We start from the raw sequence: 25,443 nt of genomic DNA, 5'->3' as shown, positions 1-25,443 counted from the left end.
AAACTAGGAAAAATAAAGCTGTTTCGCAACTATCCGAGAGACTGCTACAACTCTACATCAAAATTGCAAAAGATATGATCAGTGGGAGGCTTGAACTCCCGGCCTTGGCATCACACAACATTTCAGGTGAAATATTAGTACCACGCTCTAACCAACTGAGCTAACCGACCAGCTGTTGTCGATATGGGCTCTAAAGCAATTCCCGTTTCTGTAGGGTGAGTGGAGTTGTGAGTCACGGCCGACCCCACGATGGCCCCTCGAGAGCTTGTCACAACCCCTCCTTGAAGACCTACAGAGGTCCCTGACTCGCCTTACATGAAGAAGGTTCCTGCGATTCGACATCAGAGGGTTACGGCAGCTTTTATATACGGCCTAGGCCGTCCTATTTTCAGCTGTCCGATGTCATCCCGCTTTGAGAAGCTTTGTCGCGGATTGCTCTAAACTCACTGCTGCCACCATGAGCTGGCATTACCCCTCAGACGGATTCATATCGGACGACGCTGCCAAGGACACAACTGCGGAGAGAAGAGAAGTTGGTCTCCCAATTCTTCAGACACAGACACCTAACACATCAGATATACCTGACGTTTGATGTGCACTCTAATCTGCTTATGGTAACTCTCATACATCATCGACGCCCTTTCAACTACTCTGATCTCCAACACCAAGCCCCAACTCTCATAATCCGAGTACGCGTATCTCTTACAACGAGTCAGATAGTAGCAGTCTAGTGCCACTCCGCATTGAGTTGCGTTACTATGAAAACAAGGTAGGGCACCAGCTCAACTTTAATCTTTTGGCCTTTGTCTGAGGTGAGTAGTCAAACATCAAGTCACCTCAAGATTGGCAGTTTCCAGAATGAGCGTCCAATACTTGAAGATCGGGGTGTTTCCCCCCCAGTCCAAACCTTCGATTAGCGAACTAGCTATCCTGGTGAACTCTATCTAGTAGACCCAAATGTTGGCGATGATGAGAAAGTCGGAGTCAGGCTCCAAGAAAGAGGTTTAGTCAGCCGACGAATTGCTCCATCACTCGAGAATTGGGCCCCCTCACATCCCCGGCCTCCCCATCCGTCCCCCGGAATCCTCTCTATTCAATACCATTAGCACTGGCCCCTTGCTGTGTTATTTGCCAGCCCATATTCGACCTGTTGAAACATCCTCACAACTCGCCCACAGTCTCTGACAGAAAAGAAAATGCCGCGCAGACAAGATCCCTCCAAGCAAGTATCTAGACGGAGCCACCGTGGCTGTCACCGCTGTCGTTTACACAAAATCCGGTGCGACGAGGCCAAACCTCACTGTGGGCCGTGTACTTCCCGTGGCTACTCCGATTGCATCTACGCCCAGGTCCTTAAATGGGAGACGGACTACGTTGGCCGCGCCTTTGGGAGGGCCGGCGTATGGTCGAAATCTGGGGCTGGCGGCAATAATAAGAAGAAATCCGCGACGCCGCCTTCGAATCTGGACAACTACTGGTGTCTACCTACTCACGTCCATTCTTTTGGTTTCCTAAACTCCTTCATTGCCGACTTCGAAAAGGAAGAGTCCTCGTCGTCCTCTAGCGATGACAGCTCCACGGATGATCGCAAATCGGCGGCCCTTACACTAAGAAAGAATTTGGGCTCTATTAATCGACCGGTCAAGTACGTCCAACTCGACAGCCAGGCCGAATCACATTTGTTATCATACTACCTTGACCGGATCTGTCCCATGACAGTCACATGCGCCAAAGGCGAATCTCCCTTTTCCGCTCTCATCTTCCCATTTGCCGTATCCTCCGCCTCGCCGGCCCTTATGCACGCCCTCCTGGGCCTCGCCGCTTCACACAGAGCAAGATCAGACTGCACATATCAGCCGGTAGCTCTTAGCTACTCAGCCAAAGTCATCCGATCGCTGCGCTTGTCCCTCGAAAACAAATCATCCATCGACATCGCAGCCAACTCGGAGATCCTCGTCTTGATCATGCTGCTATGCCAGCTCGAAATCATTACGGAGTGCGACAAGCGCTGGGTTACGCATCTGCGCGGGGCCCGAGACCTCATCAGGTTCAGACGCCAAGGCATGACTTCGGACGCCGCCAAGATGGCGGCGCGGCAGCAGAGCCCCTGGGAGCGAATCATCAAGTTCACCGAGCGGTACTTTGCCTTTTACGATGTCATGGGACGAACTGCCTGCGGTGAGGAACCCATCTTCGGTAACGACTTTTGGTCCGCGCAGGAGGACGAGGGGCTTGATCTGTGGATGGGCTGCTCGCCGCAGCTTGTCAGCATCATTGGCGAGATTACGGAGCTCAGCTTCAAGTACCATCGCATGTCGTCTTCGACGGCGGAGGAATGCTGGCAGGACCTTGAACGCCAGCGGATGAGGTTGACTTGTTTGCTCCAACAGCCGCATCTTAAGAGCGATAGCGAAGACGAAATCATCAGGAATATCGTCGAGTTGAAGCGGCTGACTGTAGAGCTGTATCTTCACTCTGCTCTTGACGACTCCAATCCGGCGACGCCTGTGATTCGACAGAACGTCAAGAAGATCTTGCGTCTCGTCGCGATGTTGCTCGAAGCGGATGTCAAAGCTGGGCTTACATGGCCACTGTTTATGGCAGCCTGCCAACTCGATCCTACAGAGGAGCTCGAGTGGGCGGAGGGAGATACTGAGAACCAAGGGGCCCCTCGCTACGCACGACCGTTTGTCCTCTACGTTCTCGACAAGTTGGCAGATTCGCTCTCCAATGTCACCCGAACGCGTTCGGTAATCGAAAAGGTATGGAAACAGCGAGAGGCGGCCACATTCCTGTCGTCGGATCGACAGCTTTCTCCCAGTCCCAAGGCCTTCAATGACTGGGCTCGTTTTGTGGCTCCACTCTGTCACAATATTAGTTTGGCCTGAGCTGCGTAGTACAGGCGACAATGCCTTTGAAGATGTAGGATGGCCCTGAAGTTCTCGTGTGGAAACAGAACTTGGCTTCTGTGATGTGTTATGCTTACGAGTAACGGCGGTATGTGGGCATTTAGGTTTGGCGCAACGCGTTGACTAGTAGTAGTATTATTTGTATCTGGATGGGTTTTGCTATTGGAAATCATGGCTTATCAGTGCCGGACAAGTACAGGGAGTCGTTGGGACCAATGATGGACATCAGAAAACTAGGTACCTGGCTAAGACCAGGATGCCGGGCCAAAAGTGCCATTGAGCGGTACAGCCTTCAAGGGAATGCCTTTGCCGTCGATGGTTGAACGCTGAATATTATTACCCCACCAGCTTAGCTGGAATCCGGGAAAAACGAGGGCAAAGAAGATGACGATGGCGGAAATGGCTAGGCCAGAATCGAGAGCCGCAGATAGGACGTAGTTGTACTGTCGTTACCAAGTTAGTATGGGGACCAATTGCGTAATTTTGGGAAGCAAGTTGTTGTCCTCCAACTCACCTTTGCCCACCATTGTGGAAATTTACCCTTGAGCCACTTGTTGAAAATAAAGGAGACTACAAAGGCTGAGGTGTAATTAATTCCAGTAGCGGGGGGCACATTCCCCGTTCCAGCGAAGAATAGAGGCCAGTGAAGGTGCCTCAAAAACTTGTTCTCTGGGAACCTCCTCTTGAGAAAGAATGTCACTACGGGTAGCAGTGCCCCAATCCAGAACAGATGCAGCAGACCAGAGTAGATCTTTCCGACGCTGTATAGCCGTGCTGGGCCGATAGCACCCCAAACGATGCTTGAGGAGAAGTTGACTCGTCCTTGCGGGCAGGTGTAGCCGTTGGGCTGGCTTTCGTGGCAAATATTCTTGACGTGGTTAAGCATCCACAGCAGAACGGCGTTCTGCGTGAGGGAGCCCGTGATGCAGGCAGCCAGCTGGGCCACAAATAGCGTTCGCCGGGGAATCTTCATGTACAAACCGAGCTTCATGTCCGAGGAGAAGATCATGGCTTGGCTGAGGCCCGTGTAGGCGTAGAACTTGAAGATGAGCATGACGATGGGCTTTCCCGGTATGGCGTATCCCGAGATGATTTCGCCGAGGACGGTGAGGACGTTGCTGTTGAGGTTGGCGACGGCGTAGACGCTGCCGGTCGGGATCAGGTAAATCAAAGCTAACCCAAAAGCCACGAAAACGCCCCAAACTGGCATTTGGGTTTTGTAGACCTCTTGCACGATGATTGTCAAAGCCAGTACGACGGCGGTCATGATGCCGTACCACCACCATGGTGTGTCTGGGTATCTCTCGATTAAGCGGGTGTGGATGTCCTTCTTCCTACTCGGGTTGAATGCTCCGATGATGTCCTTGTAGTAGTTGATAAAAATGTAGGTCGGCACGCAAGACATGGTCGCAAACGATATGCCGTAGCTGAGTGCAAAGGTTACGGGCATGAAGAGTGGACTGTACTTCTCGTACTCCTCCACGATGAAGTTGCCATCTTTACCCACCACGCGGGTTACATTGTAGATCTTTCCAGTATTATCGTATGTGTCTGCGCCGGAGAATGGGAGGAATGCGGTGTACCACGTGTTGGTGTAGTACAGTATCGGTGTTACGAGGGCGAAGAGGATGACCCATCCAGCAAAGACGTTAGCTTGCGCCCAGAAAGGAACAACCAAGGGAGATCCATTGTAGGCGATCTGAGACCAGTCAAAGGTGATGGGTAGATAGGCCAAGCCTGTCGACATGCCGAATAGATTGTTGACCACAACGTTGTCTACACCGTGTCAGTGGACCTGGACAACTATCATACCCCTATGCGACTTACTCGGAGCGGCCCAGCAAACAAAGGCGAAGGTACTCAGACCAGTGAAGAGGTACCCAGGTAGCCAATACCAGAAGAAGCCACCGACAAAGACGTAAAGAAAGAACCGGTATCTCGTGATCCTCCAGCCATCTGCTACAGGGTTCGCCCGGCCATGAAGTGTCTGGAACAGCGCCGCGTTGGCCAGAGTCGATGGCCAGATCATGTGAGGAGGTTCTACGATGAAGCGGTACGCCAGGCCAGCCATTCCAAGCCCGAACAGCTGCATCGAGAGGCCGAGCAGGAATTGGTACGCTACCGGTGTGTCAAGTCCGTAGAACGCCGAGGCCTTCTGCGCCTGGATGATGTCGGTAGCCCACGACGGCCCAAAAGACAGGTTGGACATGATGGTGACGACTGCGTGCTCTTTGATATTGAAGTAGTGGTCCGGGTTGACCACCAGGTCCCAGCGATCAAAGACGCGAACCCTCTTCACTGGCAGGATACGGGCTACGGCGCAGCCGACGGGATAGGCGACGAGTTGTGCCACCAGAGATGAGATGGTGACGCCGGGATAACGCATGGAGAAAAACTGGTTGATACCGGAGCCGATCATGGTGAATAGGACGCCGAGTACCCACATGCGGAGCGTGTTGACGGGCATGGCTGGGTCGTCCGTGTTTGGCACATTGGCGCGGACTTCGGGGTACGGGGAGTTGTCGGATTCGATGTCAAAGTGCTCCTCAATCTCGTCAATGGCGTAGGTCATCGCCTTGTCCAGGTCGTCGGCATCGCGAGCCTCCACGTCGGGACACAGCTGCGGCTCAGGAAGGGGCACGACCATCTTCTCGCCGGGTTTGTCTGTTACGCCAGACATGTTGACCGGATCTTGGGCCGGGGAATGTTGATATGAACGAGTGGATCTTTGAACTGGTCTGACCGGTGCTATTGATGTGGAACGGAACTTTTCCATCTGTGGTTATATATCAAATGCCGCCGAGCCGAGAATCAACTCTTATTAGGGTCGAATTACTCGATATCGACCTTCCCCGGCACTGGACCTCTCTCTTGAAGTCAGTCTATCTCTACCCGAACTCCAGACCCCTCAGTCGAGATAGGCTTTACGCTGGTGTTTCCCGTGATACGCTATCTACGGCGGAGCAGGGAAGACGATACTGTGGAAGGTCCAAGCTATCTGGCCTGTGCTGCCGTGACTGGAGCCATGGCTCGTCTCTAGCCATTGCCATTGTCAAGAAATGGTGAAATGCGCGAGTAATGCGGAGCTCGAAAAGCTTGTTAGGCGGGGGGGGACGTCGAGGAATCGAGGATGGACTTGGTGAGGCGGAAGGGAAGGTCCAAGCCGGCATTAGCGGCCTGGCGCCCCAATAATGGCTTAGTTAGGAACTGTGCAGGACGAGGGGTAAAACAATGGGCTCTTTCGGGGAGTTCATGTAGTCTCGGCGTGCTGGTCCCGACTTGTAGACTACATTTCTCACTGAGATATTGAAGCATATTTCATCCTTGAGATGTTGGCAGTTGCGGTCGAATTCTATTCCATTGTGCAAAGATAATCATAATCATTTGTCAGCCATGACCGATACCCCTCCTCTGTCAAAGGCCTCGAGCATTGTCATCGCGGGCGCGTGAGTCCAATGCAATTATACCGAGTCTGGACATTGCTAATTGGACCTTGTCAGTGGCACATTTGGCATCAGTACCGCATATCATCTTGCCAAGCGTGGTTACACCAATATCAGATGTCTCGATCGTCATCCCATACCAAGTCTCGATTCTGCGGGGTATGACTTGAATAAGATCATCAGAACGGAATATGACGAGCCGCTGTACACGGAATTAGCGCTCGAGGCACTCGGTGCTTGGAGAGGTTCAGAATGGGATGGAATCTTTCATGAGACGGTCGGTCAACATTTCTCAACACCATTGTCGCCTGTTTCAGCTCCTCATAAGCCTCATAGGGACGCATCGTGACAACGTTAGGGGACCCACTCGCAGAGAAGCACCTCAAAGAGTCGTACGAGAATCTCAAGAAGGCTGGTCAGGCTGGCAGCCTTGAGCTGGTGGCGGGTAAAGAGCAAATTGCCAAGCACGTCCCGCAGCTTCGTGATGCAGACGGCATCGAAAACTGGAAGGGCCTTTGGAACAGCCAAGGCGGCTGGGCTCATGCAAAGAAGTCTCTAGAGAAATGGGGCAAAGCAGCACAGGGTATGGGCGTTGAGTTCATATCGGGATCCAATGGCACCATGACTGGGTTGAGCATCGATGGCTCGGGCAAGCTTGACGGGATCAAGGTTGCGTCTGGCGACGTTGTCCGCGGGAATAGGTATATCCTCTGCACTGGAGCTGCATCGCCCGAGTTACTACCTGAGTTGTCAAGGGAGATGTGGACAAAGTGCTGGTCTTTGGCTCATATCGAGTTGAACGACGAGGAGGTTGACCAGTGGAAGGAGATTCCCGTCCTGGACAACTTTGAGCTGGGCTTCACATTCGAACCAGATCCAGAAACGAGTGAGTTACCCCGACAAGTTGAGAATGAGATATGCCTTCTAATAACCCTCTCAGAGTGGATGAAGATCTGTGACGGATCACCAGGTTATCAGTACCGAGTCGGCACTTACACCAATCCCTCGGGTAAGGTGGAACACTACTCGATCCCACGATACGCGAGCGCACACCCCGATGACGGAATCCCCGAAGAAGCAGCAACGGCTATCAATAGATTTATCGACACGGTAATGCCGCAGTTCTCTGGTCGACCGCTGCTGGGTGCACGTGTCTGCTGGTGCACCGACTCACCTGACTCACACTGGCTCATTGACAACCACCCAAAACATCCATCGCTACTTCTGGCCACTGGAGACTCTGGTCATGCTTTCAAGATGTTCCCAATAATTGGTGACTACATATCAGATGCTTTGGAGGGAAAAGAAAGGGGCCTGAGGGAAGAGTGGAAGTATGGCAGCAGAAAGTCGAAACCTGTCGCTACAAGGCCTGGCACAGAGGTGAAAGACCTCAGAGATATCATGCATTTGGAAGCTGCATGATGAAAAGAATAGGCCTTGTATCTCAGCCTGAGACTTGGAACTTAAAGATAGCACGCAGTTTATGTCCTTAATTCTAGATTACTAGTGATGTTTCCAAGGTACATGTACGCTCAACCAAAGACGAAACACCATGAAGCCATCATTCCCTGGCACTGCGATGATCCGGCCATGGCACCTCATACTCGACCCGCGTCTCTGTGATGACCATGATCCCGCTCATACTCGCCACTATTTGTGGCGGGTCTCCTCTTGAATTGTTTTCCGCCACCGGCTGTATCTCGTCGATGATAGTTGAGCCACTATCATTTGGGTCCCTCGGGTTCGACTCGATGATGGTCTCGCGGTGACTCTTACTGTCTTTTCGAAAGGCATTTCCGGACCAAAGCTTTACAACATCTTCTCTAGACCCATTCTTCGGCATATCATTCGAAGATAGCGACAAATCATCACGAGAATGCAACTCGTACGCCTCCGACTGAACGTTGCGCCTCCTTTTGTTGGCTTCGATTGTGGTCGAGTAGGGATTCGAGTTTTGGTAGTTTTGATAATTTGGGTTTGTCTTCTTCGACTTGGAGCCGCGTGCGGTGATGTGCGAAGTGACAAACATGGGCAGATAGCGCACGAAGAAGGGTTTGAGTGCCGGAACGGAGGCGCATACGATCCCAGCGTTGACTTCGATTGATGCCCAATTCAATTGCTTGTCGATGTCGAAAGTGTAATCAGTGCTTTTGAACAGAGGCGGTAGAAGGATTGTACGTCTGATGGCACATATGCAGACACTGAAAGAGATTAGCATGCGATTGGGTGCCTCCGCCTGGGACGTCGACTTACAAGCCCCCTGTTGCAAATAGCAGGATCAGCGATAACTTTTGTCGTGCTGCCATCTGTAGAGGAATAATGATCTTCAGAGGAAGAACAAGGCACACGACGTCCATGATAATATTGGTAGCACTGAGCACCAAGTAGACAGTGTTTTTGTCGATGCATGTTGCTCCCTCCCTAGCTGAAAGATCCCATGAAGCCTGGATTGGCCTGCAGCTGAGGACGATGAGAAAGAGGTAAGCCAGCGCGTACGAGGATGCAAAGCCAATGAGGGTCATTGTTACGATCCTAAACCACCTCTCGGGAGATAGACGCAAGTACAAGACAAGGAGTGACAGCTTTGCAGTGGTTACACTGAGTGAGTAGACGGCGATCGCAATGATGCTATGCTAGATAATCCCATTAGTTAAAAGGCCTTCGAGTGCAGTGATCATCGCCAAAGTTCATCTGTCAACCTCAAGAGAGTATTGCGACTTACAAGCAGGAACGAAGGTGAATAGTCAGCTCGCTCGACTTGCCACAGATGGGTACCCACGCCGAGCTCGCACACTGCTAGAGTTAGATGGGCCATCGATAGCAATTGGTCGGGGCATTCTCACATTTGACGGAGAACCCATAGAAGATCATGGCCAAAGCCAGCGAGATACCGATGAGATCTGAATAAGGGATCGTTAAACCAGAAGTAGTATGCACTTGAAAGAAGAGTAAGGTACTAACAGTCATCGGGACCAAGCCCTCGTCTCACTAGGGATAGCCTGGTGAAGGCTCGCAAACCGACGAATATGATGGAAAGTGAGGTCAGCGTTCCACCCAACGCCAGCGCCCCGGTCGTGATGGTGCCCGCTTCGAATCGTCCTTGACCATCTGGCGGCTCGGCCATGTACTTGGACTGGGAAGAATCCATCAACACATCTAACGACAAGCCATGCCCTCAAGCTGGGCCGATGGCAAAGAGACTACTGGTGAAAAAGGGAAGTGATGAACGATAAAGAAGCACAAGCCACCGGCAGGACCAAAACTGAGGATCCGGGAACTTGGGTTGTTTTATTCCTGTGGAATGGTATGCTGGGGTCTTGGCCATCCCTTGGAAACCTGTTGTGCCACTCCACTGGGCGACGTGGTGCAGGCAACGGGGGAGGCTCCGTGCTGACATCAAATTGACAAGCAAACACAATTGCTTTCGCTGAGTGTGGGCAGTCAGCAGAAGTCCTTCTTCCATCACAGGGGACTTTTCTTGAGCTTTGAGTGGACAACTTGCCAAGCGAAGTCCATGTAGACTCGAGGGTACCCGCCCAATCGGCCGTTTGTGATAAATCGGGGAAGAAAATAAGCAATATGTTGTCTGAGATTCAAACCCCAACGTATGGCCCCTCCTCGAAACTTGACGTGAGAAGTGCCATTTGACAGGTGCCAGTGCTTTGCCATCTTTCAAGACCCTCTTTTCGGGATTGTGGACTTGGGATTGAGGGCCATGACACCACGGTTCCAGTCCAAAAGCAATGCAGATTCTGACTTGGCTTATCTGAGTCGTCCGCAGTTGACTTCGCGACATCTCGAGCTCTTCTCGCCCCCTTACTGCCCTAGTGTTGTCCGTGGGCAGTCATTCTCCCCCTTACGACATCGAACTCGTCTCCCTTGTTCAGAATCCACCGCTCTCCGGATGACCAAACCTACAAAGAGACAAGGGGCGCTACGGTTGGACATTCGAAAAAGAAATAATGCTCAGCATTTGGACGTTCTGCCAGTGGTCGACTTGATTTATATGGGGCTCTATGATCTACGATCCACTCCTGCAACCCCTGCAAGAATCTGGGCATGCAGCTATCGACTGATATCATCCGCATGTCCATAGCAGAAAAACTCTTCCAGAGTTGTGCTGAGAACGGAAGAACCAAAAGTTCTCAAGTGTCCGCTTGGCTTGAGAGACATCTTTGAGTTAGGTTGTATGCGATCATTTGAGGCCATGCATGTGGTCCAGCAGATACTGCCATGTTCCACGGTGGATTCCATCGTATGAATATCATAGCTACCTGGTAATTTGAGCAACTCGGCCAACATGATCTTGGCGCTGAGATTGAGCAAACAACCCCCACTACGGAACCGAAACCCTGGCTCGGCCGTTGCTCATCAAAGAGGTTATGACTTGAGAGATAACTTCGTGTCCACAGCAAACAGCCCGAGCCATCAGTCTTCGAGTACATGTATGACAAGTGCAAGTTGGCATTTCCTCCATCATCGAAGACAGGCTGACAGCGGATCAAACACCGGGTCATCGGGTGTTCTTGCCACCTTCTCCCCCATTTACCCCCGGCGACGTGTCCGCGCCGCTGCTGGGGTTCGATGTTTGCTTTCCTAGCTTGCTTCAAGTCGTTGGGTGGCGGTCCTGCCTCGTCAGATGGACCACGTAACGTTGGTAGCGGATTTCTTTGGTTCGTCACGTCTGGCTTTGACGAGGACTCATTTCGATCCAACGGTTGTCGAAATTCCGTGCATGACACATTTGAGTGGATGATGCCATTCTCGCACGTTTCCACGACTGACCCGTGAACGACCAACAAGATAATCAGATATCTCATCCCGAAGGCTCAAATTCTAGTGAGTTCATCTCCGTAGCCGTCATCGCCAATGTTATTTTACTCCTGCTTCGTGTCTCTCGTCATCGTGAGAAGAACATTACTTTATGTGCTGATGCTTTTATATGCTTTTGGACGCCGCGATAAACGATAAAGTTTGAACTGGTTTAAGGGTGAAAACATCCAAGCCGTCATGGAAGCTGTAACGTTTTGGTGGGTGATGACGGATGCATGGACAGAGGGTTCAACGTGTTGATGCTTCCCCTGGCTTGTTGGCTCGATCTGTAACCCTCTAAGTCGCCATCTATGCTCCCCGTAAACGTCGAAATGTGTGTTATTTGCGTCACCGATGGGCTTATCGTGCTAGTGGGCGATTGTGGAGGCGCACTCGGTGTCTGACGTCTTTGTCCAGTCGATTCGTTGGTCGCCCCTGACAGCGGTCTTCGCGAACCTTGGCTGCCATATCTCGAAGTTCCTGAACATGCTAAAAGGGGCCGCAAAATTGGCACACAGGCGCAGATGACCGCAGATGTAGGCTCGGCCAAACTTAGGAGAACCAGCGGGACGGCTTGGTAGAACCCATCGATGCCGCTGGTAGCGAGAGGCAGACTGGCGATCCTCAACACCGAGATCGCGCTGGTGCTATACTATGTTCAGAAAGATGGTTGATGAACACGCGGGTCAAGTTACTCACAAAATGCCACCCCAAAACTGGAGATTAAACCGGCTTTTTGCATCGCCGCAAGGCGCATCCGTCCTACAAGTACCAGTGGCAAGACGAAGATGACGATATCCGTTGGGAGATGTACGGCGGCGTTGACATAACCGAATATGAGGTAAGCCTTGTCCCCGGGGTTAGGGAAATACCCTGGCTTCAGGAATTCTTTCATGACGATTCCGCCAAAGATGAGCAGCCCTGAGAGTGTTATGAACATGATGCCCAAGAAAACGTCGCAAAAAAATATTATATGAGGCAGAGCAAACGCTCGACGGAACTGGAGTAGGAAGGTTGCTTTGATGGAGCCGAAAGACAGTTGGTACAGGAAGACTGTCGCCACCAAGTACTTGATTCAACGTCAGTCGAAGGCTCGCAATATGGCTGTCACTTCAGTCTCGTGTGTTTCCAGAACTTACGCGGGAATTTTGGTGTAGCTGGTCAAATGTCGATCTCCAAAGGTGAAGCCCAAGACTTCCGTAGATTGCATCTGATACGATGAAGAGAGTTAGAAAAGCAATTGAATAAGAGGAAGTGCCCTCCTTCGGGTCATTACTTACTGCATAGTACCATGGTACCTTGCATTATCACGAGAATCTTGAATGATAGCGTTAGTTGGAATTTGTGACTCTCGATAGTTCGGAGATTTCACACTAACCGAAGACCATATAAACATGGAGTCGTCGAGTCCCCATCCTCGCAAAAGATAACCCCTGATGTACACCCGAATGACCATGAAGACGGCGACCAAGGCAATAAACATTGATGTTATGCCGACGACCAACGGCTGCCTCGTGTCAGTCGGCAAGGATGCTTCTGGTCCAACCCCTCCCAATGGTATCGTTGCGTTGTTCATGCTGAAACCCGCGGCCGAGACGGTAATTACCCAGCGAAGCAAGAGACCGGCAACGACCTGTAGATTCGGGGTGTTCGATATAGACTGTGTAAATGGAGTCGTACGCTTGTGTTTCTTTCATGAACCCAGCGGCATTCCAGAAAGATCCTTGAATCGTGTAAAGGGAATCATGCTAACGTCCAAGTAATTGCGGTGTTCATGGGGTGTTGTCGAAAACAGGGAACCGGGAATCAGGAATCAACATGAAAGAGGAGATCAAAGCCATTTTGCTTAAAGCAAACCTTCCAAGTATGAGACTGGTGCGATTGAGTTGCCGCTATCTGTCGAGCTGGCCGCGTTTGATGCCGGGTTTGTCTTGGACTGATGCGGCCGCCGCGAACTGCCGTGTGTCGGCATTCCTAACCTGCATGCGGCTTCGGGGACGCCATCCGAGCCCCGTCATTGGAGGCAAGCACTAGCTATTTGGATTCCCTTCGTTCTATTGCTCGTCAATATCCGAAGACTATGAATTAGCATGCGCAGATCCTTTATTACGGATCTGGGCTCTTGCATAGCGCATCGCGTTTCATTCGGTGCTACACGTAGGTAGGTAATTATCCTCACCTTGAGAGCCAGGTACCATGATCCCGCGCTTGTTCTTTTGAGGAATTCAACCGATTCCAAATTGACTACTGGCACCACTGTCACCACCGCCGCCAAGCCACTTTGTCTTGTTCCGCGGCTTGTAGTCAGCCTCGGAAAAACGGCACCAGCAATCTCAGTGGTGATTTTGGTAGCATGCATTTCCACACAATTCCCTTGTCCATTCTGGTTGTCAAGTAGAGTCTCTCAGTATATTATGTTCTTGTTATCTCAACTATAAGGTATGCCTTCTAATGCAGTATGAATCATCGCTCCATGCAGAATGGCACCTTTTATGCCATATAATGTTAACCCCTTGCGCCATGCTCTAAAAACAATACGCCTGCCCGACTAATCCCATCCATTTCACAGAGTAGGCTTGAATCTGCCTCTGATACGCTCGCCGAAGATGTAAAAGACGAGAGGAATAGGGATGAGGGCGACCGAGATGAACCCCAGCAAACTGTTACCCCATCCGAGTCCGAGGGCGTTGTACATTTCCAAGCCTCCAAGAGGAAGGAGGGCGCCGGCCAAAGATCGAAGAACAGCTAGCGCGGCAGTGACGGAAGCTGCGTATCGTGGATAGGTATCGAGAAGGTAATTCTGAATGCACATCTGTTTCTCATATCAGCAAACGCTATTTCTTCCGGTGGATAGTAGTGACTCACCATGACACCCATGAGCCCAGTGGCGAAGATGACAACTCCAAGCATGGGAACGATGAAGTGAACCCCCTTTTCAGTGGTCCACCCGTAGATGAAGAGACCGATGGGGAGAACCACACCGCAGGGCATGGTAAGTACCGGGGTAAGACGAGCCTCGGGCCTGTGGACGAGTCCCTTCTTCTTGTTCCTGATGACGATGAAGTCGGTGAGCGCGCCAAAGACGCCGACACCAATCATCATACCAATGCCAGCGGGAAGGAAAGTGAGACCGATTGTTCCCTCGTCGAAGCCGTATTGGTCTCTGTAGACGAAAGAGAAGGTCGTGATGAGCAAGTACAGGATACCGTATGTGATGGCGACGTAAAGAGCCATGAGAGTAACGATCGGCGTGACGAAAAGGAGCTTTACAGGTCGGATGATGGCGTGCTGGAACTTTTTCTTCGTGGTTTGTCCATCGTCGAGCTTGCTTCTGAGGTTCATGTTGCCGGTTTCCTTGCGAAGCCTGGCTACCTTGCGTTCGAGAATGAGAGGAGCGAAAGTCTCTCTCATCATGAACCACGAGAGAGGAATGAAAATACCGCCCTGTGATCTGGTCAGCATCCTGTGGGCCATTCGGCTTTCAAGTTTCTTGGAGGTTACATACTACAATAGTCACAAGCCAGTACACCCATCTCCAACCGGCAGCCTTGATCAAGTAGCCTCCGGCAACGGGACCAATACACGGGCCGAGGAGGGGTCCCAAAGCCCAGGCAGACATGGCACGACCTCTCTGCTCGATTGGCATAATATCCGCAATACTGCCACTGCCAATAGTGACTGGCACGGCACCAGCCAGACCCATGAGGAAACGGAATGCCATCATCATGGCCATGTTTTGTGACAGAGCCGTACCAACGGTAAAGATGGTGAAGAGAATGTTGCCACAGATGTAAAGCCGCGCGCGACCAAAGACCTCACTCATAGGGGCAATGATGAGAGGACCGAAGGCAAAGCCGAGAATGTAAACTGAGACGACGAACGTCGCTACCGTGGCTGAGGTTTCGCCGAATTCGACCATGATCTTGGGAATGCCGGGGGCGAACATTGAGGATCCCTGCGAAGAATGTTAGTACTCGGCCAGCTTGGATGTGTACTCCTAGGAGAGCTTACAAGTGGTCTGTGAAGGTTAGCAGATGAACTTCGCCAGGGAATAGAGAAGGAACTGAGCTTACGTGACAAATGTCAACATCGAGATGGTAGCAATGTTAAACCACTTCTTCTTCATGGGCCAGTTTTGAGGGTTTTCAGGATCGTCGGGTCCATCCCAATCCACGACTTTCGGGTCTTGATCTGTCTCCTTGTCGGCATCCTGTGTGTTTTCTGCTGACTCCTGGCGAGACTCGGGTCTGATGGTAGCGCCTTCGAGATCCGAGGCGTTGGGACTGATTCCTTTCTCAACGTCCACATCTCTCGGGGCCGAGTCCGAGGACTTGAGATCCGCCATAATGTGTTGTGATGTGGAGGTACTGGGCCTGTGTGTGTGTGTCTCGCGTCTAAGTCGTTCGTATAAGTCGTTCGTTAAGTGTAGATTTCCGGTAGTGCAGTCCGGTGTAGTCGTTATTCGTATGTAGAAACAAGAACTTCTTGGCTTGAGCTTCAAGACTAAAGCTGGAAAAATCAATGGGAAGGCGGTTACATTATATTCGTTGTGGGAGATCTAGAATCGCAAAGCAACCCCGGGCTTTCGAGAAGGGGTTCAGCTCCGGATGCACAAAGTTGTGCACCAGCTGGACCTTGCGCCGCACTAGTTCGTTGGTTTCCCCATCAGCACACCATCAATTAAGAATCCGAATGCGAGATACCCTAACAATGCGATCGCGAGCCACTCGGCGATTGGACGACACTGATGGTCGCAGGGATCAACCCCCTTGAACATCAGACGGCCTGGAACCATTTGATGAAAAGAGGCGGGGGCGTTGCGTACTGATGGTTCGTTCTGGCGCAAAACATTGGAAGCGCCTCCAGCCTTTGACCACATTCGATGTGGTGAGCGGGCTATCCCATAAGTGTCCGCGCTGGTTGCCTTTACTTTCTGCGGAATAGGTCATTCGGACCCGGCCTTGCATAAGTCAGCTCGAAGCATACATAACTTCCGCCGGAAGGTGGCGCTCCCGCCGGCCAGGCCCCTACGGGGAAATCAAGACTTTAAGATTGGCATTCCCCATGCCCATCCCCAGAAGTAGGACGCGGATCCTGCCGCAGCGCCGGGCTTTTGTAGTAACCCGCTTGTCTGAATCCCGTCTTTTCTAAAGGTAGAAATTGAATACCGACAGCGAATGAGCATGATGTGTTTGTACCTTATTCGTGTGTGTTATGATCCCAGCTGTTGGAGTTGGGGTTACAAGCCGGCTAGGCTTCAGTCTTGTGCTGGGAGGCACGTTACTGGATGCTGATACAGAGGCTGAACGTGGATACGCGGACTGCCACTGTTATACGAGGGAAGGTGCCTCTGTAAAATTCTGCCACTCTTTTGGATCCAGGTTTCCTACAAATACCTTGATCGGCGGCTTTCTACAACGTCCCGTCTAGCGTATTTACGCCTAGATCTTCTCTTAAATCCGCATCATCTACTCTAAGTATTGATCGAAAAATCTCAGAAAGTGCGTCATAGGAGGTTCTCAGCTCCAAGATGGTAGAGCTAAACCGGCTGTTGATCTTGGTTGAGCACCTGCAGCGAATCCAGCGATGCGGACAGCTCCGCCCCTCTCCTGTTGAACATTCTCAGCAACCACCTTACATCTAGGCGATTATCCGATGGAGGGAACTACTGTTTACTTTTAAAAGACTCCAATTACAAGTGAATACCTAAGGTTGATTCGGATTCGGGGCCGATATCCGTTTTTGAGTTCGCTGTGCTAGAACTCGAACCGTGAACGCGACAGCAGTAGTGCTCGGTGTGGAGCCACTCAAGAACGGTCCCCTCCGTTTGTCTCTCCTAGTGCCATCAAAGAAGTTTCTAAGGCGGGCCCTAATATCGGGTTGTCAGAGAGGGATGCCGATCATCGATTGGTCGTAGATTCTCCCGGTAACAAGCATGAATAAGCAAGCTTTGTGGATCTGGCAGCGTCGCTTTCGTATAGCTGACCCGTTCAAGAGGAAAGCTGTTCGCTGCGGCTCCATACTTCGCATTTGACTATTACTAAAGGTGACCACTGATCCGTCAAAACTGGCAAAGTCTTTCAAACTTTACGGACAAATCCCTACCTGCGACGGACTAATCCTTTTCATGCTCAAGAGGCAGAGACTCATATCGCCTTTCGACGACTTTAGTAGTGACTGGCACAATCCTTAGGTGGGCGACATCGTCACTGACATCGTGGTGTTTACTGAACGGTTGATCCCTGGGCCCAATCGTCCCTAACAGGCGAACGGGATCTTCTCCAAAATGCTACTTGAATCATGAAATTCAAGCAAACGAATACTGACACTAGTATTGCATTGATTACAGAGGCCGACTGAGTTCCCATCTGAATAAACTACGATGTTCATGGCTAATGCGGGTCTCAACTCAATAGTCTGTTGACCGTCTTTTACTATGGCAGGCATGCCCATGGCGTCCTCACGAGTCACAGGGATCGAGTATCACCCGCCGCCCGAAAGCGCTCTAGTCTGTGACAACTGATCTTCAACTCTGACTTGCGTCTGCGAAGCCTGGGCATTGTGCAAATGAAAAATGTCCGTATCAAGTGAAAGGACTTGGTCGAGGAATTATACCCTTTGAAACCGATGACTGCAGCTCTTTATGCGCGATGCAAGATCTTCGAACCTGGGATAAGTCGCCTTGCTGGTGATGAAAGGAACCATTTGGGGTGAGCGAGATGGTTTCCGAATTTTATTACCAAAGATGGTACATCGGAAACGAGGCAAAAACAAGTCTAAGAGTATGAACACGACTGGCTGAAAATGCCTATACCCTAAGTTTCTGATGAACAGAGGGGAACCTCGTCAGTGAGAGTGAGTAAAGTGAGCGTGTCGAAGCTCATCTCATGAGGTACTTACCTACTAGTACATTAGTATGTGAAGGCTGAGGGTTGTCGAGATGAGATGGGGTAGGATCGGTCTGTCAGGCCGGGCCGGGGTAATCCCTAGCTGTGGTGCAAAGCTACGTAATGACTTGCATTAGCGAGTCTTCAGTGGGCATGCCCGCCACGCCACGGCCCTGTCAGTGACCTCGTGCCATCCCTCCACAGGTGGGGAATCTGAAAGAAACATCACCACTCGACGCCCTCACACTCGACTGTCGCCGCGTCGCCGCGAAACGATGAACGCGTCCATATGTCCCCCAACGTGCCCGAGAAGTCAACAATCCCAGCCGAGGTAGCATTTGCCAATGATGCCGAGCCATTCGTTCCGAAACCCTTGATCAACGACCTGCTACGTACCCGCTACTGCATCCTCGGTTCCATTTTCCTTGTCGAAGGCGTCGAGTCCCTCCCTGTGCCACGGTCGAAGAGATGGAGGGCCATACGGTTGATGCTGGGGGATGGTGAGCTCTGTATACAGGCTCTTCTTCGTGGAGAGATGCATCGTTTCCTAGACACTGGAGCTATCCGCGTCGGCTGCTACGTCCGCCTGGGGGAATTCTCGATTCGTCTCCAGGACCTTGTCGGTGACGGCGATCGATCTGAAGGGACGAGGCAGATGGTATACCTCGTTGTTCACGATCTGGTCACTGTTGGATGGCATAAAGCTCTCACAGAACCCGACGCAGTACCTCCAGCACTCCCAGAACACAAAGTCGAGGAGGATATTGTCTCTGATAGCGACGTGGAATCTGTCGCAACTCCAACAAAGGCGCCACAACCACGACCGACCTCTATACCTACATCGACCCAAAGGCCAAAACCGCAACGCATGCGTTCGATTGGGGCAACCGGGGCATCGGCGGAGGCTGACGATGAAGATGAAGAGGGATTCGAGGTTATGCAAGTGTCGGAGACAAAGGCAACACAACGCAGGGTGCAGGCCAGGAATAAGGGAGGCCCTGTGGCCTTGCCACGCGACTGGACGGACCCGAACATGCCACTGAAGCTGACTTCTCTACGATCTATCCCGAACTTGCCCTACAAGCAAAATTGGTCTGTCAACGTTCTCGCAGTCGTCGCCTCTCTTTCCGAAATCGAACCGTCCCACATGCCGCCTCACCATACACAACGAACTGCTCGACTTGTCGACCCTAGCACTAGCAAACAAGTCATCTTGACCGTGTTTCTCGACGCTGAGGCCTTCGCCCCCAAGATTGGAAGTGTCATACTCCTCGTCGGTGTCAAGAACCATCGGTTTGATGGTGGCTGCCTCAAGAAATATGTCAGCGACAAGCCTAAACCCGGCAATAGGTGGTGGTTCGAAGAGCCCCGACAGTTTGACTGGTGCGACGTGAACGGGCTGAAGCAGTGGTGGCAGCAGTCGGGTTTACAAGGAACTGCGCTCAAGGCGCATGACTCGGGAGGGACACACTTGATCCATACGCATGATGCCGAATGACACGTACATGAACGTCGTCTTGGGACCAGTTTCAGACGCTACATTGTATGACCTGGCTTGGCTACTTGGGCTGGAGATGGGCCCAACGCATCTGCTACATGAGGCTGTGGCTATGTCCGGCTTCAGGAAGAACTCAGGAATCGCTTGTCTTTTGCTCGCCGAAGGGTTTCTCTTGCCGTCTATTCCACACCCCAGGCACCGAGAACGTTCCGTCCACTCCCGTTCGAGCCTTTCCCGCTGTGCGCCTCGAGCCGCTTTACCCGGTTCACAAGCAGACCGACGCAAACCGGTCCAACGATTGTGCACAGAGTGATGGCCCACGTCACAATCAAGAACATCTCCGAAGGTTCATCAGGTGCACCTGACCCGCCGCTGAAGATGCCAGTGCTTTCCGCCAACGCAGAGATCAAGTAGCCAATCTCACCACGAGCGACCATTGCGAAGGCAAGGATGCAAGCCGGATACACGGAAACGGGCATCTCCGGCTTCGGAGAAGCATTCTTCGGGGGTTTTCCGGCCTGTCGCGAGTCGGGCGGTTGAAGATATACCTCTTCCGTTTGAACCTCTTGCGCACCCTGACGCTGCTCCTGTTCCTGCTGTGGCTGCTGTTGCGGGGAAGTTTGATTGTTGCTCGCTCTCGAATCTGATGCCGTCCCTGCACACTGCGTCCCGGGTGCGAGCTTCTTCGACTGCTGGCCCCCTACCCCAGAGACCTTCTTGGCGATCCGCTGCACGGCCTGGAGCGGGCTGGCAAAAGACAGCAGCCAAACACCACATAGTAGCTTGCCAGCCATCATTAGGATAGTGTAGACAATTCCACGCCAAACAATGGGACCGGAGAACATTCTTGTTATCGGTACTGAGAAGCCGATGGATGCCTGTCGGGATCAGGATCTGGTAGCAATACAAGTATAGTTATCATGGGGACTTACAAAGAAGAACGGCTTCAGCACGTGCTCGACGGCCTTGCTGTAGTAATGCTCGTAGACTTTAATGCCAGAGTTGTAGGCATCGGGTCCCCCATTGCCAGAATCCGGAGGGGCCACTGCTGGACTCTCGGAACTCGATTGCCCCGGAGCATCTGCAATGGTAGCTTTCTGGTCGGCTGGGGCAGACGCGTACCCAGCGATAGGTGCCTTTTGCTTGCCCTTGGCCCGAGTTGCAAGATGAGGCACTTCGCTGTCCCACCAACTGATGGTAGCACCCGCGATGTATGCCGCAAGCAAGGTCGAGGTCCCAGCAAAGGCCCCTCCCACAATGAGCCCGAACAGCCAGCACGTATGGATGACGAGGGCAGTCTGTCTCAGGCAAAGAAGCTGATCAATCCTCGATCCGGAGCTCTTCTCTCTTTTCGAGTTTAGACGCAGCGTGATCGGCCCCACGATGAGCTTACACGCCGCCGGTACAACGGTCGCGAAGCCTAGAGAGACGAGAACCGGCCGAACCACAGTCACGGCATTGAAGTCGCTGCCGCCGCCACCACCAAGGTTGGACACGACCTGGACCATGATGAGGCCGACGACGTCGTCCATCATGGCAGCGCTGGTCAACACGACGCCCATGCGGGTGGTCGTGAGGCCGCTCGTGCCTAGGACCGTGAAGGTTGTTCCTAGACTGGTTGAGCAGAGGGCTGCTCCCGCGGCGAACGCCTGCAGTGGTGTGGCGCCGATGAGAGAGCTCAGGGTGAAGGAGAGGCCCATGGGGATGGCGATGCCGGTGACGGCGACGCCAATTGAGAGTAGAAGATTGGCTTTGAGGGACTTGAAGGATGTGGAGAGACCTCCTGTTGACCGAGTATCAGTGTTACTGTGCTCGATATGTAGGAGAGTATCGCGCGAGATGGATCTCACCTTCATACACAATCAAAATCAGACCGAGATATCCTAGCTGCACCATCGAGTGCTCCATCTCATCAGAGAGCCATTTTGCCCCTGGGGTTCCCCATGCGATGCCGAGGAAGACCTGGCCAATCAGACCACAGTAGACGAGTTTGTCGAGACCGTAGTTCACGGTGTTGAGGAGCAGAAGGAAGCCGGAGAGGATTGCGATTGTGATGATGGACGGCTCGTGATAGGCCAGTGAGGAGGCTGTTGCTGCCATGGCTGTGGGCGTACTGATCAAGGTTAGTCTTGAAAACAAACGAAAAACGTCAGGACGTGGAGAACAGCCATATCACCTATAGAGCAACTGTTATCGTCTTCCTTTATGATCTGACGGCTTAAGATCAGCGCGTGATTATTGTCGAGTGTCGAGATGAGTTGCAGTCTGAAAATTGACGCAGGTCTTGGCGATGGTCCTTAGACTCCCTCCTATATGCTTGCTGACTCATGAGCCACGCTCGGCGCATGACGTCACAGCTTCTAAAGAAAGCACAAGGGCGCTCTCTGTGGCCAACATCACTCAAGTTGCAATGAATACTTCATATTGGCGCTCGTTGTTCTCAAAGTGCGAACAGACTGTTCCAGCCAGTTATGTTATAAAGATGAATAACACAACACAAGAAAACACCCAATATTTCGCACCTGAAATGTGCCAAGTGCCAAAACTCCGAGGCTAGACCCGCTGCCAGCTGCCAAAGTTTCGTGTTATCCAGCCACTGTGCGCATCCCAAATCTCACTTCCCCCGACCAACCCCTCCAGGTCATCTTGCTGGGCTCAGCAAACCCCAGCTTCCAGATCAGTGCAACGGCGCCCGGGGACCCTTCTCAGAAAACAAATTCCCGCTCCGCCTGACCTTCTTCCCCTTGCCACCCGCCGGAGGCGGGGCACCGGGAGCAGTAGCGTTCTGCCCCGGGGCCGGGATCGCCCCGCCGCGGTTAAGGCACGAATCATTGTCCGGGTTGGCGACATTGATGGGCACCTGCAGGACCTGGCCAATTTCGATAAAATCCGGGTTGGCGATGTTATTGAGCTTAGCGATGTTGCAGATGCCCGAGTTGAGGAGACGCGCGATCTGGCCGAGGGTGTCGCCTTGGATTACGGTCAAGGTGACGGTGCGGTTGGCGTTGTTGACTGCGCCGCCGCCGGCGGGCAGAGCGGCGGCCGGGGCACTTATAAGAGGCAGAGGCGGCGTTTCTTGGCTCTTTGTCGGGGGCGGCTCGGACCGTGTTGGTTCGGAACGGGAGGAGGGGAAGTGGGAGAGGCTGCGGGTGATGAGGCCTTTGGGGTCGACTTGGGCGTCTGGCTTGATGACCGGGTTGGCTTGAGCGATACTGGCGAGGCCGGCCAGGGCGAGGTAGAGGATTGAGGAGCGCATTGTGATGTTGGATGCTTTGTTGGTGACTGGGGTCGGCAGAGAGAGTTGAGTAGTTGAAAGAGCTTTGACAGACTGTTCGTCGACTGAATGAGTGACAGGTTCGACAGGGAGCACAAGAACCTTTGTCTTCGAGGCGTGGGATGCCGGAGGGGATATATGGCGATTGAAAGAGCGTCTGGTCTGGAAATTGGAACAGGGAGACTGTGGTCAGAAAAAGAATGGCTTGGCCCTTGAAAGAACTGAGACGATCCCCTCCCCTCGTCTGTCAAGTCAACTTTATATCAGAGATATTACCGTTCCTCAAAGGTATGCCACCTTCTCTGAAAGTCGCCGGACGGCCTGGAGCCAGGTCCGTCAGTGTGACAAGGTTGGATGCGATTGGCCAGAGGGCGGGAGTTCGAGATTGAACTGCCCACCCCGGCATGCTGCCAGATCCACCTCAATGTAACCTGCTTAACAGACACTAAGCCCTGCCGCCCGCCCTACGACTTCCCCCCATGGAGCCGTGCCGGTATGGGCGGAAGTCAGCGGGCAGAAGTTGGGTTGCGAGGGTTGGTAGGGCGAGAGGGTTGGCTTCGACGTTGTTGCGGAGGAAGGGGCATTTCCATACAAAGGCCGCCCGCGAACGCCGTAAACAGTAGCCAAAAGCTAAAATTATGGGGAGATCTTGGAAAGATGCGCGTCGTAGCAGCGAAGAGAAGACACGCTGAAACGGCAGCCCAGCCCAGCGCCGGGGGGGGGGGGGGGGGGTTGTTGCTTCGATTACGTTGTGGCCGACAGTTGAGTCAGGTTCCAGCTAACAGCCGTAGACCTCAAATCAATTGAAGCATAAGTTCTGCAGTGCTTCAGAGTTGGCAGGGGAGAGCTGCTGAGGATCGGACAGACGGACCCAGCAACTTGAGACGGCGTCCACACCAGTTCCCAGACGGTTTCTCGCATGTTGTCGAACTCTATCATCGATGCCACAGACAACTTCAGAGATGCCCGCGAGCGTCCCCCATTCTTGAGTCAGGTTCCGGGGCGGGTAGGACAGAGCCCAACTCCTTAGTCCAGCCCAAGCTTTTTTAGCGCACAGGATGCTGAGGTTTCCGGTTTGCGTGCTGTGAATTTGCTGCTCTGCGAGGAGGTGATGCCTGTTTCCAGCAGTGGATGGCACAAAACTGATCTCGGATCTCCCTGCTTCAGAAAGTGACTGGAGCCCAGGTCAAGCCGCTCGACGGGATCATGGAATCTAGACGCCAATGAGAAAATTCCGTTTCTTCTAGAAGTTCCGAGAAGTGCTGCATCTGTTCTGACGCACGGCACTGCCACCCAGCAAACTGGATGATTTGCGAAAAATGAACAGACGAACTAGAGCCCGTTTGGGGTGAGGTGGGCACCCACGACAGGATCCGAGTCCGATCTACGCCAGGGAACACGTCTTACAAACTTTAAACCTCTAAGCCACACACCCACCTTACATGTAGGCAGAGGAATCTCGACTGATTTGTCTTTTACTATCACAAAGCGAGGTAGCAAGTGGAAGACTTGTATAGTAGAAAGTGGCTTGATTCCTCTAAGTGGAAGATCCGTATGAGGGTCATATCTATATACCGTACAAGACGGGTAATCGGCTTGTGGAAAGCGGTATCGTACGGCAGTAACCGGCAGCGCCACGTGTGGCGCTGCGACATTTACAAAAGTGGCTTCTTGGTGATGTTCGGAACCAGCTGCCAATTCTTGTGTATCCATCTTGATGAAACTGGCATTTGGAAAAACTCGCGAAGCATGGAGGTTGGAGCATTGTGAGGCAAATGGCTGCGCCTACTGGTCGCTCGGCACTGAGAATATGATTTTGGGATTGGAAATTAAATGCATTCCGTCAAAATGATCGGGAGCAAGCCGATTGAGCCGACTTACCCGCATGAACGGAAGCTTTGCGTTAGTTCGTGACAGCGACGAAAGCCTCGGGTGGGATCCAGCCTCATGACTAGGCATCGCGTCAATTGCCTTGCCGAGAATCTCCCGCAAAGTGGTTTCTACTTGTACCGAGTAAGATATCGTTCATCTCATCGTCGAAGGCTTGAGTCTTTGTGGCATGTTCTGGCAATTGTCGAGTCCAAGGAAACCTCGCAATCCACACAGGCACTGACAAAACCATCATCTAATAAAGAGGGTCCTATTCTTCAGTTCGGTGACCGTCCCATCTTTGTCTCGAGTATAGGACACACTAAAACACAGCTTGCCATTGTGGCTCTAAGAAAAGTAAGCAAGAGAAAAGAAGATAGCATCATACCCTACCTATATATCAAACATGCTTAGTTACTTAGTTTAGTATTGCGTGCTTCTGCCTTGGCCTTGGCTCTGAAATGGAGCCGTCTCCAGAAACATGCCGTGTTTGATCAGCCGTAAAGTCCTTTCTCTTAGTGCTCTAATAGATTGAGTTTTCCGAACGGGAATAATGATAAGTTGAGAGGAGTCGAATCCATCGATGAGTTATATTCTCTCACGTCGCTCGTTGAGACTGCACGGGGACTCTGCGCCGCGCCCGCTCGCCCATGAAGGACATGAAGGGACCTCATCTTTCCCAAAGTCGGTATCAGAACTCGGGTTCATGGAGCAAGGAGCCGGAGATTAGAGTCTGAGGCAACTGAGCTGG

At 52.2% G+C, this 25,443-nt stretch overlaps 9 protein-coding genes and 1 non-coding gene across 10 annotated transcripts; 3 read left to right on the top strand and 7 right to left on the bottom strand.

Moving 5' to 3' along the window:
* Window positions 1–75: 75 nt before the first annotated feature.
* On the bottom strand, window positions 76–170 carry BDP81DRAFT_t357. The gene has a single exon. It is a non-coding gene; the product is annotated as a tRNA-Ile (tRNA).
* Window positions 171–744: 574 nt separating this feature from the next.
* On the top strand, window positions 745–2,973 carry BDP81DRAFT_146450 (fungal-specific transcription factor domain-containing protein). Its single transcript, XM_060581896.1, has 2 exons — window positions 745–769; window positions 821–2,973. Exon 2 carries the CDS (start codon window positions 1,197–1,199, stop codon window positions 2,886–2,888), a length of 1,692 nt encoding a protein of 563 aa, XP_060438474.1. The 5' UTR covers window positions 745–769; window positions 821–1,196; the 3' UTR covers window positions 2,889–2,973.
* Window positions 2,974–3,299: 326 nt separating this feature from the next.
* BDP81DRAFT_146438 (OPT family small oligopeptide transporter) lies at window positions 3,300–5,823 on the bottom strand. The gene is made up of 2 exons (XM_060581895.1): window positions 4,737–5,823; window positions 3,300–4,685 (listed from the first exon to the last, which is right to left on the bottom strand). The coding sequence occupies exons 1-2, from the start codon at window positions 5,683–5,685 to the stop codon at window positions 3,367–3,369; spliced, it is 2,268 nt and encodes a 755-aa protein (XP_060438473.1). The 5' UTR covers window positions 5,686–5,823; the 3' UTR covers window positions 3,300–3,366.
* A 479-nt stretch (window positions 5,824–6,302) lies between these two features.
* On the top strand, window positions 6,303–7,774 carry BDP81DRAFT_334065 (FAD dependent oxidoreductase; the record flags this gene model as incomplete). The annotated part of the gene is made up of 4 exons (XM_060585724.1): window positions 6,303–6,355; window positions 6,410–6,629; window positions 6,689–7,238; window positions 7,293–7,774. The coding sequence occupies 4 exons, from the start codon at window positions 6,303–6,305 to the stop codon at window positions 7,772–7,774; spliced, it is 1,305 nt and encodes a 434-aa protein (XP_060438472.1).
* Window positions 7,775–7,913: 139 nt separating this feature from the next.
* On the bottom strand, window positions 7,914–9,763 carry BDP81DRAFT_507425 (uncharacterized protein; the record flags this gene model as incomplete). Its single annotated transcript, XM_060595685.1, has 5 exons — window positions 9,314–9,763; window positions 9,196–9,252; window positions 9,075–9,145; window positions 8,606–8,985; window positions 7,914–8,553 (listed from the first exon to the last, which is right to left on the bottom strand). The coding sequence occupies exons 1-5, from the start codon at window positions 9,498–9,500 to the stop codon at window positions 7,914–7,916; spliced, it is 1,335 nt and encodes a 444-aa protein (XP_060438471.1). The 5' UTR covers window positions 9,501–9,763.
* Window positions 9,764–11,118: 1,355 nt separating this feature from the next.
* On the bottom strand, window positions 11,119–12,758 carry BDP81DRAFT_386119 (uncharacterized protein). The gene is made up of 5 exons (XM_060587002.1): window positions 12,543–12,758; window positions 12,445–12,481; window positions 12,304–12,374; window positions 11,860–12,233; window positions 11,119–11,811 (listed from the first exon to the last, which is right to left on the bottom strand). Exons 1-5 carry the CDS (start codon window positions 12,738–12,740, stop codon window positions 11,361–11,363), a joined length of 1,131 nt encoding a protein of 376 aa, XP_060438470.1. The 5' UTR covers window positions 12,741–12,758; the 3' UTR covers window positions 11,119–11,360.
* Window positions 12,759–13,468: 710 nt separating this feature from the next.
* BDP81DRAFT_485451 (major facilitator superfamily transporter) lies at window positions 13,469–15,677 on the bottom strand (the record flags this gene model as incomplete). Its single annotated transcript, XM_060595159.1, has 6 exons — window positions 15,238–15,677; window positions 15,176–15,182; window positions 14,670–15,119; window positions 14,030–14,608; window positions 13,816–13,976; window positions 13,469–13,547 (listed from the first exon to the last, which is right to left on the bottom strand). Exons 1-6 carry the CDS (start codon window positions 15,507–15,509, stop codon window positions 13,469–13,471), a joined length of 1,548 nt encoding a protein of 515 aa, XP_060438469.1. The 5' UTR covers window positions 15,510–15,677.
* A 2,663-nt stretch (window positions 15,678–18,340) lies between these two features.
* Window positions 18,341–19,549, top strand: BDP81DRAFT_334182 (uncharacterized protein; the record flags this gene model as incomplete). Its single annotated transcript, XM_060585736.1, has 2 exons — window positions 18,341–18,841; window positions 18,956–19,549. The coding sequence occupies 2 exons, from the start codon at window positions 18,341–18,343 to the stop codon at window positions 19,547–19,549; spliced, it is 1,095 nt and encodes a 364-aa protein (XP_060438468.1).
* Window positions 19,550–19,728: 179 nt separating this feature from the next.
* BDP81DRAFT_400209 (Sodium/hydrogen exchanger family-domain-containing protein) lies at window positions 19,729–21,649 on the bottom strand (the record flags this gene model as incomplete). Its single annotated transcript, XM_060588659.1, has 3 exons — window positions 19,729–20,427; window positions 20,482–21,332; window positions 21,400–21,649. 3 exons carry the CDS (start codon window positions 21,647–21,649, stop codon window positions 19,729–19,731), a joined length of 1,800 nt encoding a protein of 599 aa, XP_060438467.1.
* A 329-nt stretch (window positions 21,650–21,978) lies between these two features.
* Window positions 21,979–22,964, bottom strand: BDP81DRAFT_146364 (uncharacterized protein; the record flags this gene model as incomplete). Its single annotated transcript, XM_060581894.1, has 2 exons — window positions 21,979–22,005; window positions 22,072–22,964. A coding segment is annotated over one exon (738 nt), but the record flags the coding sequence as incomplete, so codon positions are not given.
* Between the last annotated feature and the right edge of the window lie 2,479 nt (window positions 22,965–25,443).

Source organism: Colletotrichum phormii (assembly GCF_030913505.1).
Source record: "Colletotrichum phormii strain CBS 102054 chromosome Unknown BDP81scaffold_35, whole genome shotgun sequence".
NCBI classification, from domain to species: Eukaryota; Fungi; Ascomycota; class Sordariomycetes; order Glomerellales; family Glomerellaceae; genus Colletotrichum; species Colletotrichum phormii.
Note: the sequence above shows the minus strand (reverse complement) of the source record. Positions and strands in the feature narration are given on the sequence as shown.